This window comes from Podarcis cretensis (assembly GCF_951804945.1).
Source record: "Podarcis cretensis genome assembly, chromosome: 4".
Lineage (NCBI taxonomy): Eukaryota > Metazoa > Chordata > Lepidosauria > Squamata > Lacertidae > Podarcis > Podarcis cretensis.
In genome coordinates, this window is record NC_137173.1 from 35,635,146 (window position 1) to 35,651,686 (window position 16,541).

General features: G+C 42.4%; 1 protein-coding gene across 2 annotated transcripts in view; it reads left to right on the forward strand.

Moving 5' to 3' along the window:
• Positions 1-16,541, forward strand: part of NFKBIZ (NFKB inhibitor zeta) — a 35,231-nt gene that overhangs the window by 11,506 nt on the left and 7,184 nt on the right. Inside the window, exons 1-5 of one of the 2 annotated variants that reach the window (XM_079974377.1) lie at positions 9,959-10,306; positions 13,773-13,912; positions 15,412-15,448; positions 15,565-15,668; positions 15,757-16,508. In XM_079974377.1, coding sequence (XP_079830503.1) covers positions 10,057-10,306; positions 13,773-13,912; positions 15,412-15,448; positions 15,565-15,668; positions 15,757-16,508 — 1,283 coding nt within the window. In that variant the 5' untranslated portion in view covers positions 9,959-10,056. Of the gene's footprint in view, positions 1-9,958; positions 10,307-13,772; positions 13,913-15,411; positions 15,449-15,564; positions 15,669-15,756; positions 16,509-16,541 lie in introns of those variants that run through there. The other variant, XM_079974378.1, reaches the window with a different exon arrangement.

Sequence of the window (16,541 nt, forward strand, 5' to 3'; positions counted from 1 at the left end):
CTGTATGGTGTCAATAAAAGAGTCTTATCAGTTAATTTATTTAGCTGTTTTTCTGTTAGTTCAGTGATAGTCATCTTCAAATATCTAAAAGGCTGTCACATGGAAGATGGAGCAAGTTTGTTTTCTCCCGCTTCAAAGGGTAGGACCCGAACCAATGGCTTCCAACCAAGCCAAAGAAACCAAGGGGCATTCTGACTAAACATCTGGAAGAACTTTCTGACACTAAGAGCTTTTCAACAGTGGAACAGACTTCTTTAGAAGGCGATGGATTCTTCTTCATTGGAATTTTTAAAGTAGAGGTTGGATGACCACCTGTCATGGATGCTTCAGTTGAAATTATTGCGTTGCAGGGGGTTGGACTAGATGGCCCTTGGGGTCTCTCCCAAATCAACAGTTCTTTGATTCTATGACAACCTTCATTGAGGAGAGGAAATGTAGCACATGCTGTTCAAAGGGGCAGACTGAGTAAAGTTAACTTTTATCCTTCTGCTGGGCCTCTTGGACACCAAGGTTGCAATCCGATGCAGCTACTTGTGTTGCAGCTAGATGTGATGTTAGTCACCTGGATGCAGTTAACGTACACATATTTTTGGGAGTCATATGAGCAACAACCTGAGCAATCTCCATAGTGAGTGGTAAAGAGAGGCAGTTGTTCCTCTATTTTTCTCTCTGCCAGGTTCTTGAGGAAAACCCCCCTCTTCAAGGCTATCTGCATTTCAAATGAAGCCTCCACTGGCACCAATGGGAGCTTCCCTTGAAATGAAAACAATAACTTCAAAGGGGTGATTTTGCTGGGAACCCGACAAAGAGAGAAATAGTTGAACTTTGCCTCTCCACCAACATTCTTGGGGATCCTGCCATATCAGCATATTCTTCTTCATCACCATCCATTCTATGTACATGACCAAGTCAGCGTAATAATCGCTGGAGACATGCTGGGAATGTGGGCTTGGACGATCACATCTTTGAGAGTGTCTTGATGTAGGACATACGGAAGGCATTGAGGTGTTGTTCCCGGCAGTTGTAAGTTGCCTCTGTCTCACTTCCATAAAGCAGCATGCTCAGCACGCAAGCTGAGCATCCTATCTTGTTGAGCAGTGTGAAGAGTCTATTTCTGCTGACAAGTTCAAGGTCTATAAAGGGGCATTTCTGCTCTCGACATTCCTTCTGCAGCAGGCACAGAGAGAAAATCCTGTTGACACCTGAGCTATAAACAGTCCCCATAGAAACACAAGTTTGTAGTTTTCTGGACTGAACATTATCCTTGGCTGTTCAGCTAATGGCTGTCATCCAATGCATCTTTGCCCAAATTAGACTTATGTGCCAGTTACACCCATTCCTGAAAACTGCAGATTTGGCTGTGATGAGACGTTTTAGTTACATCCTGTCTGGATGTAACCACACACAATTGTTTTATTAAATAAAAACAAATCCGATCAGGCTGCTCAGCTGCTTCTGCATGGACACTTTTCTAAGAACCTAAACCCTAGGGTCCACACAGCATTGCTGTTTCACAGTTACTGGTCCCTTCCCCATTTACATATCAAACAATGGTTTAGCATGAACAGCATCACCTGCACAACTGTCTCAAGGTCTCTTTCTCTTCTGTGCTCTCCCACACACCTGGTCGAGCACTAAAGTGTACAGTGGTGAGCATGGGAACCTCCTATGCTGTTCTGCTCACGGAATTGAAAAGGTACCATTTTTTATTGGACAAATGTGTATTGCAAGCATGGCCATTTTTGTGATGCTCCCATTTCAGTAAGACTTAAAATTTGCAGGCAAATGTCCTTTTAAGTTATGGCCTTGATTAATCATTAATCATTTCCACAAACAACTGTCTCCTTGGATTCCTTGCTGCGTTATGTACGGTGATCTATTAAGGCCAAGTTTTTCCGCTCTGGGAATTTTCTCCTGGCCTTAGAGAATCTATAAAATGTTGATGGTCAAAAAATGTTTAATTGGCACTTTTAAAAGTTATTTTGTAATACAAGAAATGAATGGTTAACTTGACGGGCACAGCTATAGTGATTTTAAGTTTCACTTTCTCTTGTGCAGATGATTTCTTTTCTTTACCAGTTTTTGTGGATATCTGCTTGTATCAATGGTGGTTTTGTGCTTTGTATGCATACAGGGCTAGGCACCTGGCTTTCATTTATCCTCCCCCATCCATTGCAACCCCCTGATGGTTGGGAGACCCTCCAAAACAGTATGCGCAGAAGGCTGTAGCAGGGGCTAGGATTGGTAAAAATTGGATGCTCCACCTTGCACAAGCGCAAGTACTTTCTGCTTCCAAAGCCACCACTGGATACAACCCAAAGCTACTCTTCCATTAAGAAGAGCCCTGCTGGATCACACCAAGTCCTCATCTACTCCAGTATCCTATTGTCAGAGTGGCTAACCAGATGTTTATGGGTTCCTGATAAGCAGGGCATGAAAGCAACAATACTCTCCCCATTCATGCTAATGGGCTGCATTTGTGATATGAGCAGCATAGTTACGACACTTTCATAGGACCCACAGGCACGTAACTGCGCACAATATGACAGCCTTTGTTTTCTAGGTCTTAGTTGGTCATAGTTATTCCTTTTTAAACAAGAATGATTAGTGACTGCTGTATGTTTTTTGCCAGCCGCATTTATAGCTAGTGAAATGTGCAAAAAGCTCCGAGGACTGATGTGAACAAAAATCTGTTTATATTGTTTTCCTTTATTGAAGAAGTTTTGTGTGACAAAAACATCATACCTCTGCCCTATTTGGCAGGTTGGGGCTGAAAGACAGGGACTGGCCTGTTGTCATCTGGGAACTTCCTTGCTAAGTATGGATTTAAACCCAGCAGTTCTCCGTGGGCAAAGCCCCACTGCTCTATCCACTACAACACTTTGGCTCAATGTGTGGCTTTAATTAATTCCTCTTTAGCAAACCAGCATATAGAGCTGGACTGATTATCAGCTAAGGTCTCACCAGGCATTCTGTTAATGCCTTAAGAGGGGTTTGTGGGTAGATGAGTGTGCTCCCCCTTCTTCACCATTTAAGCCACCCAGTTCATGGCGGGGGACCTACTGAAGTGTGTGGGGGGGATCCTCCTGTACTCACAGAGGCTTTCTGCACATGAGAACCACATCGGGGTTCTAAAATCAGAATCTGGGGGTGAGTGGAATAGTTATACTACTGTGCTTGTCCCTGTGGCTCCTCTCACATGATGACATGCTATTTGGCTGCCTGAAGAAGGCTTTGATTAAAAAACAACAGCAACAACCCTGGCCAGAGAGACCCCCCACCACCACCTCATAACCAGCACATGCAATGCTGTTTGGATATTTTCAGGACACTCAATGAAATAATATCACTCAGTTCCTTTAGATAACAATGTCTGGTATTTATACAGAACTTTTTCTAGAAGCTACATGTGTTTCATATATATTATCTGAGTATTCCTCACAGCAACCTTGCTATAGTGGCCAGGATCATTAACTCATGTCCATAGTACAGATGGCTTAGGTAAAGGTAAAGGTAAGGTAAAGGTCTCCTGGATGGTTAAGTCCAGTCAAATGTGACTATGGGGTTGCAGCGCTTGTCTCGCTTTCAGGTCAAGGGAGCCGGCGTTTGTCCAGACAGCTTTCCATGTCATGTGGCCAGCATGACTAAACGGCTTCTGGCACAATAGAACACCACGACAGAAGCCATAGCACATGGAAACGCCGTTTAACTTCCTGCCGCAGCGGTACCTATTTATCTGCTTGTGCTATTTATTTATCTAGTTTCAAACTGCTAGGTTGGCAGGAGCTGGGACCGAGCAGCGGGAGCTCACCCCAGATTTGAACTGCCGACCTTCTGATCGGCAAGCCCAAGAAGCTCAGTGGTTTAGACCACAGCGCCACCCGTTTACCTTGATGGCAAAATGAAGTGTTAAGGCTGGGAAACTGGCCTTTGGCTAGGCACCAATGAATGAGTACATGCTGTGATTTCAACTGGGGACTTCCAGCTCATGCTTCTAACTACTACAGTTCCATTCCTCTGCATGACTCAGTGGGAAGAACTACATGTTACATAGGGATGGGAAAAACAGCAAAATTCCAGTTTATGATTATATCCATAACTAATTTTTTGTAATTAACCACACAAGCATTCACACACAGCAGGAATATATTTGCTTATGTGCCATCCACAATGAAAAAAAAGCCAGTATTTGAGAATCCAGTGCATAACAACTTATTTGGTGCTAGCAGTGGCATTAGGAGAAAGACAGGAGGACATCCTGGAGAACTTTAAAATTTAGATGGTAGCTGAGATTTCTGCTAAAATAATCAGATAAAACAATCCTATTAGAGATCTGATGAAACACTGTAGGGCCATATTATTTTGGCAAACTACTTGGAGATGGGTCTCCACCTTTTCAATCTAAGGTTGAGTCACCTACTCTGAATTGCCCAGCCCTGTAATCCCTCCCACTCATCTCACATCATGTTAAGAACCTGATTTTAAAAATTCAGAAGTGCTTTGGAAACCTTGATAATGTCCACTAGGCCCAACTGTTGAAGAGGAAATAGGTTTTGTCCAAGGAGCAGGTGGCAGGGGGAACAACCTAGCTTCTCATCTCCTTAAACAGGAAAAAGAGAATTGGTTGATCCATTCCCAATGGGTGTTAAGGTTACCAGACTAAAACATCAAAATGAAAGGGGGAAAGAGCATAAGGCTGGAATTATGATACTGATAGAATCACTTGGCTTGTATTCACAGATGTGCACTTTGGTCTTGGGAGTAGATCTCTATCCTCCCATTGTTTTGATCTGTACTTCCTCTGATGTGACTCTGTTTTTAAGCAGAGATTAATCACATTTTATGTGAGGGTTTGGTTGCAAGAGTTATGCGTATAAGCAAAAATCACGTACAGTGGCAATAATAATAATAATAATAATAATAATAATAATAATATATTTATATCTCGCCCATCTGGCTAGGTTTCCCCAGCCACTCTGGGCAGCCACTCTGGTACCTTGGTTCTAAAACTTAATCCGTTCTGGAAGTCTGTTCCAAAACCAAAGTGTTCCAAAACCAAGGTGCACTTTCCCATAGAAAGTAATACAAAATGGAACAATCCGTTCCAGACCTTTTAAAACGTCCTCTAAAACAGCAATTTAATATGAATTTTACTATCCCATTGATCCATAAAATGAAAGCAGTAAACAATGTACTAGTCACACAATCAATCAATTAGTAGCTGAACTGGGTTCCACAGAGTCACAAAAAAGAGCCACAAAAACAAAAATGCAAAATAAATAGCAAAAACAGACAGACCTCACCTCAGCGTACCACTCGAAACGGAAGTGTGGCACTCTAATCGGAAGCGTGACACTCAAAATGGAACGCGTTCAACTTCCGGAAAAAGTTTGCAAAGCGGTACACTTACTTCCGGATTTGCAGTGTTTGGGTTCCAAGTTGTTTGAGTACCAAGGTGTTTGAGAACCAAGGCACCACTGTACTGTACAGCCAAAATGACACTTGAAGCCGCTCTGTGGCTAGCCAGCCCACCTTCTATAAGGCAGCTGATCAGAGGTAGGAGGAAGCTGAAAACCCAAAGTGGACCTCGCAAGAAGAGAGCTTTAAACCTCTCTGCCTTTCCTCTAGGCAAGTGCTGTGTGCTACTTCTGGGAGTGGTGGGGAAGTCAGATCGGCTCCCCCCCCCCCTCCACTGTGTACTGTCAGAACGTCATGCAATGGGACAAGAGGGGAGATTGTTCTGTCTGGCAAGCTTGCACTGACAGAACAATCAAATTACCAAGACACCGCATTCCATGATCCACATTTATATATACCTCAAAGTTAATGAGATTTAAAAGTTCTTTTAACTCTACCTTGGAAATCATGGAACTTTAATATTCCTATCTTTGGCTGTGCTGTCTGTGTGTCTGCATGACCGGATGACCAGTACTATTTAATTAAGCTGGTGTTCCTTGTCAAAATGGGACAGCTGGAGGATTTCCTTCAGAAAGCTCTCATTTTAGCTTGAAAAAATTTCCATATAGAGGCCCATAGATCTGGAATGTCAATGACAATACAATACCTAAAGTTTTGGTGTGTGTGTGGGGGGATTATCTGTTTAGTGCCATCAGTTTCAAAGCTCAAAAAGTTGTGCAATTAACTGACAAATCATGATGCAGATTAAAACCTTTAGAGCATGACTGTTTAGTTTTCTCACACTTGGAAAACACTTTCACTTTTTAAAACTCCTCCATTTTGTGTTTCAAGTTTATGAATTCATGGAATGAAAGGAAAACAGAAAAAGAGCAATCTATTTGACACAGTAAGCTATGTGAACAGATACTATGTGCAATTTCAACTGATACTACTACTACTACTGATACTGGTACTACTACTACTGCAGTACTGCTTTTTATCCAGAGTATCTCGTGATCTACTGGTCGATTGCGAGACCCCCATCTCCCCCCCCCCAAAAAAAAACCCTCAACAACTTTGGCTGATGGTCCCCCCCAAAAAGCTCAACGACTTTGGCTCATCCTCCCCCCTGCAAAAGCTCAACAAGAGAAGTTTGGCCTCAGTAGATTCGAATTGTGAAGTAAATGTTGAGCATACTGGTGGGTTTCAGCTGCGGGTGTTTAGGACTGCAGGGTGGAAGAGCCTGTTTCTGTGATACGCTGGTCTTCATTTGGTAGCACTTCAGTGGTATTTGAGTACTACTTATAGTTCTGCTGAAGATGTCCATGCCACACAGAATTTCTGTAGGTAACTGTAGCAAGAAATGGAGCATTCATTTCAGGATATTCCCTCCTACTCAATTTTTTTAGATTTCATTTATATTTTTTTCTGTCCAGATGAAGAGTTTTACATTTTAGAGGGGTTTCTGCATGTGACTGTAGGCTATGCTAATTAGGTGATCACTTTAGGCTACCCTGGAGGAGGGACTGTCTTGCCTCTTCATTCCCTTCAAATAAATTCTCAGCTGTAGGAGTCTGAGAGAGCAGTGCACAAGTAAAAGAAATCTTGGCTTGTGTAGACCTTATGAAGGAATGTTAAACAATTTTTGTTCCTGGAAAGGCTACTGAAGGCCTTTCTATGACAGCAGCACATCAGAATGCACAAAGTAGAATCACTTCTTCAGAAACACATCCATGTTTAAAAATCCCCACAGTGGAGTAAGACGATTCCATCTTGCTCTTTCTCTGGTTTCCAGAAGACCACCTATGCTGCAACAACAGCCTATGATCAGCAATAATGTTGTGAAATCCCACAAGTTCAGGATACAACACAAGCTCTGCTGTTGCTTTCAGAAACTCCAAAGGGGAACAAGCACATAAAAATCTTATTGTGTTTGTATTGGTTGCTGCTTGGGTAGAAATATCAGTACGTATAAGGATTGGTTTCCCAAGGTCTCGCAGCTCCTGTTACTAGAGAAACTTATGGAACACCACAGTTCTAGCAGAGGACCTAGAGTGAAGGACAAATTCAGAGATTCTTGGGTGCTTTTCATAAAGTACTCCAGCATCAATCCTGCTTTTGGTGCATGGGGAGACATAGAGCTGTAGATTTGGCAATGTTTTAACGTCTTGCAGCGGAAGTGCGAAATCAGAGAGGAAATTGAGTAATGTGGGTAATACTAGTACTCCAGTGTTTCTTAAAACTGTTGGTTTATTATCGTTGTAATGGAAAATAAACCACTTCTTTTAAAAAATGTAGTGAGCCAGCATAATGATGATTAAAAGTGCTAGAAGAGGGATCCCTCCCAGTGTTTAATGCGTCTGCCAGCCACTGATGGAAACAACAAACATACATGGGCCAACTCACAGAAGGATTCATCTAATAATATAGTAAGGCTCAGATACTGCATAAGGAGAGAGAGGACCAGGGCAATGCAAGGAATATTTGATGGTCCCAGGCACTCTATATTCCCCATATGGAAAAGGTGTTGCACACAGTATCCACTAGGTTGTCCCCTCCACAAATGTTCATGCAGTGGCAAAATTATTGCTTCAAAATTTAAACTGCATGAACATAGTTTTATTTTAGTTGCTAAAATGAATAATGCACAACTGTGAAGCAGGAAGATCTTGCTAACCTTTAGAATGCTGCCCAGAACTTTAGCAAACCAATGAAAATGTGCCTTCTTCAACAACCTTGAATAATATATATATGCAGTTTGTTTGTTTTTAACAAAATTTAGGAAAATACATGCCTGTATAAAAGGGATAATGTATCAGTTTTCAGCATTTTAAAATTTGGTGTACCTTTGGCAATTTATATTTTATCAGTGAGGAACATTCATAACCCTCATTAGGTAGATCATGTACATCATGTTTCAATTTATTAGCTTAATAAATTGAACATTTATTTATAAGGTATAGTGCAGGGGTGTCAAACTCAAATTCATCGGGGGGCCGCATCAGCAGTTTGGTCACCCTCAAAGGGCCGGTTGTATCTGTAGGACTATGTAAAGTGGAGGTTTCCTGTGTAGAACGGCCAGCGCCGCTAGAGGGCAGACGTTCTCTGGCTTGTAGGCTGCTGCGCATGCGGTGAAGAGGCGGCTTTCTTGTGTAAAAAAAAAAAAAGCGAGAATAAAAGGTGAAGGCTGGCGGCCGGTGGCGGCTACACGGGCCACATGACGAGGTCTGGCGGGCCGGATTCGGCCCGCGGCCTTGTGTTTGACACCCGTGGTATAGTGTTTGGAAGCTTGTAATGGTGGAGGCTTTTTTTGTTACCTTCGCTAAAGGCGCAATCCTGTACCCTTTTAATTATGGCATGTCAGGGATGGGGAGCCTGTGGCCCTCAAGACGTTCCTGGACTTCAACTCCCATCACCCATGACCTTTGTCCTTGATGTTTGGGATTGATGGGAGTTGTAGGCCAACAATATCTGGAGGCCACCAAGTTGGAGAAGCCTGGTTTATGCCAGAATATATTTGGAAACAGGCTGATAACAGATAACCAAGCTAAGGGTTGACAGTGAGAGCTGCGATGGAGTTTCATCATCTGAATGGGATTGCTTGGGTTAATAGTGCTAATTTATTATTATTATTATTATTATTAACAATAAATGCAGGTAGGAATTGCAGACAAGTGGAAGTAGTCACGCCTTCTATGAAGACAGATTAATTCCCAGCTCAGACCATACCAATGCAAATGGGATGGCTAATCTCATTGTCATCCATCTTGCGGAAATAAATTCCATAGTTCGAGGAGAGGTACATTCTTTGTCCTTAATTTCCCACTGTTCAGCTTCATAGGAACACTCCCAAAGGTTAGCACGGATCTACAGCAGTGGTGGCCAAACTTGGCCCTCCAGCTGTTTTGGGACTACAATTCCCATCATCCCTGACCGCTGGTCCTGTTAGCTAGGGATGATGGGAGTTGTAGTCCAAAACAACTGGAGGGCCAAGTTTGGCCGCCACTGATCTAGAGGGAGAAGCAACCATGCTTAATTTTCATACGTCTCGGTCATATCCCTTGGTTTAGGAAAATGTTAATTGGAGCAACAGGGACACGGGCATCACCACCAACTTCATCGGACAGAGCTGCGCCCGCCCAGCCGCCTGGTCACGCACAGGGCATATGTGAAGAGACCACCCTAGCTGCCGAGGTCTTCCCCCGTGGCCCATCTCCTCAGCGGGACACGGCGCCGATGAACCCGAAGCGGCGGCAAGCCGCCTCTCTCTGAGCGCCGGGGAAATTCTCCAAACCGTTCCCTTTCCATGCTCCCGCTGCAGCCGCCGCCAGGTGCCCAATGGCGCGCCACGGCGGGCCAGGCTGCTTCGGGTTGCTTGGAGGCAACTCCTGAGCCCACCCCTCCTGCCATGCAGTCAGGCGGCGAGTCACGAGAGAGCCGGGAGGGCTGTTGACAGAGGCCGGCGACCTACTTACTGGAAGTGCCGCTTGCAGAGACGCAGCCGCGCCCCGCCCCGCCTCGTCGCCGGGGCGTGGAGGCGCTATAAGAGCCGTGGCAGCCGCCTCCGCCTCCCGAGCCCTTTCCCGTCCCCGTCAGCGCACCGGCTGAGCTCAAGCAGCCGCCTGCCTCTTCTTCGCCATTCGCGCCACACCAGCCGTCATGATCGTGGACAGCAGCCGCGACGAGCTGCCGGACGGCGGCGGCGTCGACGGTTCCATCAGCAGCCCTTTTAACCTGGCCTTTTTTTATGGAGCTTCTCCCCACTCCAGCGAGGGGAGCTGCTCGCCCACGCACTCCTCGCCGGGGTCCCCGGGGTCCGACTCGGGCCATAGTAGCGGAGGCGGCGGAGGCGGCGGCGACTTCGGCGCGAGGCGCTATTCCCGGCGCGGCGCGCGCTCAGCCGGGGAAGGTATACAGATTTCATACATCCGTCGCGCGCGCAGCCCCAAAAACAAACCTTCGGGGCGGAGGGATATCTACGCCGCTTCTTCTACGAAGCGGTCTGAGGCGGCGGGGGGGGGGGGCGTTCAGAGGGTGGTGTCGCCGGCCCGTCGCGTTTAGTATTCCGCCGCTTTTCCTTTCTTTTTTATGTCGTATATATATATATATATATATATATATATATATAGAGAGAGAGAGAGAGAGAGAGTCTCCTTTGCGCCTTGGCAATCCCGCTCTGGGCGGTGAGAGCGCGCTCACGCTCCGCGGCACTTCGGTTGTTTGGCTAGGTTTTGGGCAAGGAGAGGATAAGGGGGCTGCTTGGAAAGGGTGAATCCGGATTAAATGACGAGCGAGAGAAAGTGTGTGTGTTTGTGTTTGTGCGTATTCGTATGCATATGCATGCATATCCCACCAGGTCCCAATAAAACAAAGACTGTTACAAAAACAAATAATACCATTCCACCCTCAAAGCCGTATAGAAGTTGATGCCAATTGCGTTGCGTGGCCGCTTTGGAAAACTTGGAACAGTTGAGTTTCCAGCATTGCAGGGGGTTGGAATAGATGAGCATCGGGTTCCAGGGTCATTCCAACTATTCCAAAAACAAACTTTCGGGGCACGAAACCCAGGATCATAGTCTCCTTCAGGGGGCTAGTTTCTGAGTTCCTTTCCCTGCCACCGTGTAGCTTTACTCAGCGCTGTTGAAAAAGATGGCTTCTTTGGTTAGGCACTAATTCGCCCTTCCGAACTGCATGGCTTCCTGTTTGTATGTTGCTGCAACATATGCCATAGCTGTCAACTTTCAGATTTGAAAATAAGGGATCAGCAGCCTCACCTGTCCTGGGGACAGTCTATGGGATATCTAACAATCCGGGATAGCAGTGGGAAGCAACGGGAAACAGCACTGGAATAAGGGAATTTCCAACAAAAAAAGGGAAGGTTGACAGCTATGAACATATGCAGCTGCACAGCTCAAAGTACCTCATTCCGATTTGCAAGTTAGTGCAGAGTTGCTTGTTATTGGTAGGCAAGGGGAGCGCTTTGCACGCGAGTGTGCACACAGACACTCAAACAAAGAGAAAGCACATCAGTGGCTGAAAAGGTGAAATACACACAAGTATTTCAGTATGCCCAAGCATAACGTGGGAAGTGACCATTACTGTAAACCAGCCTAGGCTCCACCAAGTGCATTGAATGTATTCTGGGCTCCATAATGAAAAAGGTCTATGGATTTTTAGTACAGTATGGTAAACATATGTCCAAAGTCACCTTGAGTTTCCTATCTCAAGTTGCAATACACTTTGCACCTGCACATCCCCCAGTGCTGCTCTGTTGGTGAAAGGGTTTTATGAAGGTTGTGGAAGTTGCTTTGGGTGCTTATTGTGAGATCAGTCTCGCTCATACTTGAGTGCATGGGCATCAAAATGCAACTCCCCCCCCCCATTGGTCTAGATTCACCCTTTGCATGGAATATCCCAATAAATGAAAGAAACTTGTTGCCGTCAACCCGTTTGCAATATCTGAACGATGCAGTTGTAAAAGAAGCACTCTTTCCCTCTTTCCCCAAGTGCACAACACGGCAGGCTGCTGAAGTGCCAGCAGTTTGTATCCATTTCGTGAAGAAACTGAAAAAATGTAGTTAAGGTGTCTTATATCAGTTAGTTTGGAATTCACCAGTATTTTCAGGTATGAAATGTCCTTAAGCTTTTAGGTAGAATTAAGCAGCGTGTAAGCAGGATACTACAGTCATGCCAATTACTGTGGGTCTGAGGCGAGTTTATCCTACTGACCCTTTCTGGTGAGGTAGAATCTTCTGTCAATTATTTCTCGTGTGTGTTTGTGTTCAGGAAGTGCAAATTTGCAAAATTCTGGCTTGTATTGACTTTTCATTATAGTTGTTTAAATCTCAATAGTATTTGCCGTATTGCTGAGGGAGAAATCAAATAATTTGTTAAGCACATTAGTGTGATTTGCAAATAAAGATCAATTAAAATTGCAGATACTGGAAAATAAAATAGATCAGTGTGGTTCCCCTAATTTAATTGGAAAAGAAAATGGCTAAGTCTGGTAACTTTTCTGAAATGACTCATATTCAAGCTTTTGAATCGTTTGAATCTTCATGAAAGTTGAAAGTTTTGTATTGATTTGCTAACACAATTCATTATGTAGAAAGATTTCACTTTTATTTTTTGTACAACATGTTGCGTGGAGTGAACAAGGACAAAGCTATCTATACCAAATATAAATAGGCAGAGAGGCACAATTTATTTAAACAATGTAATATTTTTTATTTCCAAATAGTGCTTCTTATAGCTGAAATGGCTTTTGTTTCTTATGCACTGTTGCAGTTGAAATGGTATACAGTTAAGAACCTCAGTTGTCTTTTTATATAATTTCATGGTGTTTTTAGTGCTGAAGTTGCTTCCACAAATTTTCTTTCATTCAGGAATTATCTTAAAAGGTAGCATAACAATATCGGTTGTGTGTATCTTCATAATATTAAAATAGTGTGATGATTTTATTTCTCTGGCCAGTTTGATCTTTTTCCATAAGAAAACTATTGTTGTACTATATTTTTTAATTTACATTGGTTTGTATTTTCTACAAGTAATAATCTGAAGTAGTTTATTAATTGAAATATTTTGTTTTGTTTTTGATTGCTTTCACAATATTTTCTCAAGTAGACACCAGTTCTGTCTTGAAGGATACAATATAAGGCAATTTAATGAAGGACAATTAATTGCTTTCAATAGGCATACCTGTAAAGAGGAAATCATTTGCCCATAAAGTGGGTTGGGTTTTTTTTTCTAGACAGAAATTCCAGTTCTCCAGCAATTGGTTTTTCTGATTATTTAAATGTAGTGTAAACCGCAGTGCTTCTATATATAAAGTTGGAAGGGTTTGTACTTTTTAAAATGAAGTCACAACTTCTCTCTTGGATAGCATTACAGTACATTGTTGTTTCCTCTTTTCACTTCTGTTTTTTCACCTTCAGAGTAGACTATGTTAAAAGGAATGATGGCATAAGAGAATGAATGTAATATTTGCAATTCATCTCTTTTGGTTGCACATTTTCTTGGACAAGTGGATTCATTATGGAGGTGACAGGCACAAGTAATTCTGAAAATTCTTTCACGTAAAGCCATGTTAATGCTAAAATATCCTTTATATGGGACTGGTGTGTCCCTGCTTCTAACCTTCCTTTCAAATTGGGCTGGGGGGAAGAGAGAGAAGTTTCTTTTGTGTTTGTGACAACAAAGTTGACAAAATATCTTTTGTACATACTTTTAAGGTTTTGTGTAATTAATTTAGGATTAGCTATGTTTGTTTCTTGGCTAAAATTACGTACAAATCCACCCTCTTTTAAAAACCTCAACATTCTGTTTAATTGTTATCAGTGTTTTTATTTTATTTCTCATTGTTTGTGTCTCAACAGTTGAGCAACGTATGGGGGGAGGAAAGCAACAAAGAGGACCTTTTCAAGGTGTTCGTGTGAAAAATTCGGTGAAAGAGCTGTTGCTGCACCTCAGAAACAGCAAGCAGATGTCCTCAGACCATGGTGCAGATGAATTAAAGGTGCGGAACATTACTTTTCTTTTAAAATAATTTTATTCAGAATCATAAATGGCACAGTCTCTCATCTTTTAAAATATCAGTAGCGTACAACTGTATACAGGGCATAATTAGCACATGGAATTAATTCCTGTTAGGTAGGGTAATTCACGGCAGCTAGCTTGCCTGCCTTTGAAAATTTTTTTTGTTGCGCCTCAATTTGTCGGTGAATATAAGATTTGATAGCTAAAAATGGAATGTTCATAATTTCAAAGAAGTATGGCAGATGCTGGAATCGTAAAACTAGCACTTTCTGCAGATGTATAGTCTGTTGGTGAGCAAACGTTCTGCTTGGTAGAGCTTTGGTCTGATCTAAAATGGCAATTCTTATTTTCATAATCAGTGATTCTGTGTTTTGTTTTCCCTGAGAACTTTACCCCTCCCCCTTCTGCATGGTTAAACTTTAAATTTTATATCATTTGTTTTAGTCCTTTAAAATTGTAAATCAGCCTTGGCAGAAAGTCAGCATATAAATGCTGCTGCTGCTTCTTCTTCTTCTTCTTCTTCTTCTTCTTCTTCTTCTTCTTCTTCTTCTTCTTATGGCTTGTGCTGTTTTAGCTACAGAAGGGCCAGCAGTTGCACAGTAAATTCATTATTGATATGTACGAAAAAAGTTTTAGAAAACAGCAATATAAAAATTTCATTATTTAGGGTCCTCTTGATACAGCAGTTCTGTGTACCAGTTTAAGCATGTATCTGCAGGTGCTACAGATTTTAGAATTAGCAAGTTCTACAAACTTATTCATACATTCCTTGAATTGTCTTGCAAATATATAACTGTATGATTAAGCTATAATGACAAAACAACATCATCTGGAAATATTTAAGATTCTGAAAATGCATATACTTTTGTGATATTATTGGCTCGTTCACAGAGGTAATGCTTTCCAAACAAAGTAAGAATCAGAGATCAGTTTGAATAACAATATTTTCAGAAATTACCTGCACACATGCAAATTTTTCAGTCAGCTACTCTTCACATTTATGAGTAATATGTTGAAATGCTTGGAAGATTAACTGTAAAAGCCATTTTCCCACCACATTTTGTTTTGTTAAAATTATCCTGACCCAACTGGAGTAGTAGATAACATAGCAGATTGAAACTCTTAGTGAGTTTGCTTGGCTTTGTTTGGATGAAACAGAATACATTGTGAAAGCTGCAACTAATAATGGAGTTTTAGGACAGTGCAGTCCTATGCATATCTACTCAGAAGTAAAGCTCATTGAGTTCCATGGGTCTTATTTCCAGGTAAAGTTATAAGGATTGTAGTCTGAATCTGATGGGTTTCTTCTCCAAACATTCCTGAAAATATCTAGAGAGTACTGATTTTTCAGAACATTTTAGTGTGATTTTAGAACTTAATTAATATAACATTAGAAAAAGTTAGCATGGTTCCTCTTGTCATTAGAGCTGCCTTAAGACTATATTATAAATAATTCCATTTTTTAATTTTAAAAAACAGGTACAAGGAGGATTACCAAATTATGACCCATACACAGGTACCGTGTTTTACTTATATCCTTTAAGTACTTTAGATGTGTTAGTATTTAGAAAAGCATACTTGAGAAGCAGGGTACAAACTGAAACTTAGCATTTTAAATTTTTTTTTCATTAGAGTTGAAGAACATATTAACTAATGGTCGAAAAAGAAAAGCTCAGGACTCATTTTCAGATGTATCCTGTTATAAAAGAACAGCTCCTTTCCAACCTCACCTCCTGGTATGTATTTCTGTAGTCATTACTCACATTGAAACACATTTCTCACCTGCGCAGGATCATTCAAAATCTGCGTGCTCTTATTTTACAGACACCTCCACAGACACCAACATCAATGGATAGCAACATGGAGGACGCCCATATGAATGATCCGAAACAAGACAGCAGTTGTGATATGCTGCAGAACATTATGAATATTAAGAATGAATCCTGCCCAGTTTCTTTGAACACAGTGCAAGTGAGCTGGCTTCACACCATGACTAATCCTAACTCTCCAGGGGAACAGTATCAAGAGATGGTTGGAGCACAAGCTTTGTCACCTCCTCAAAGGTACCAAGCATTTCAAGCAAGCAGCCCCTCACCGATGATGGAGCTACCCCAGAATTATCAGTTTTCTTCCACACAGACCCAGAACTTGTCTCAGCATTACAATCCCCTTATGGATTGCAGGCCGCACTCCACTAGCAGCCAGTCCTCTGACTATCAGCATGTTTTTGAAAGCCAAGAACTGCAGTATTGTCCTACTCAAAGCTTCGCTTCTCTCTTAAGCGATTCAGAAGGGTCGGACATCTCTGCCCCACTCCCTCAACCACTTCCTCAGCAAGCTGATGTCAGCAGCCACCCTCAGAATTTCAGTCAGCTACCCAGTAATTTCTGTGGTGCTCTTGAAGAACATGGTGTACCATTGGCTACTTCAAATATGTCTGTGCAACATCAGGGTATCGCCAGGAACACAGCGCAGCTGGGCAAATCCTTCTTCCAGTGGCAAGTGGAACAGGAAGAAAGCAAACTGGCCAACATCTCTCAAGATCAAATTCTTGCCAAAGATGCTGATGGTGACACGTGAGTATTGTTCATGTTGTTAACCAGTACTAA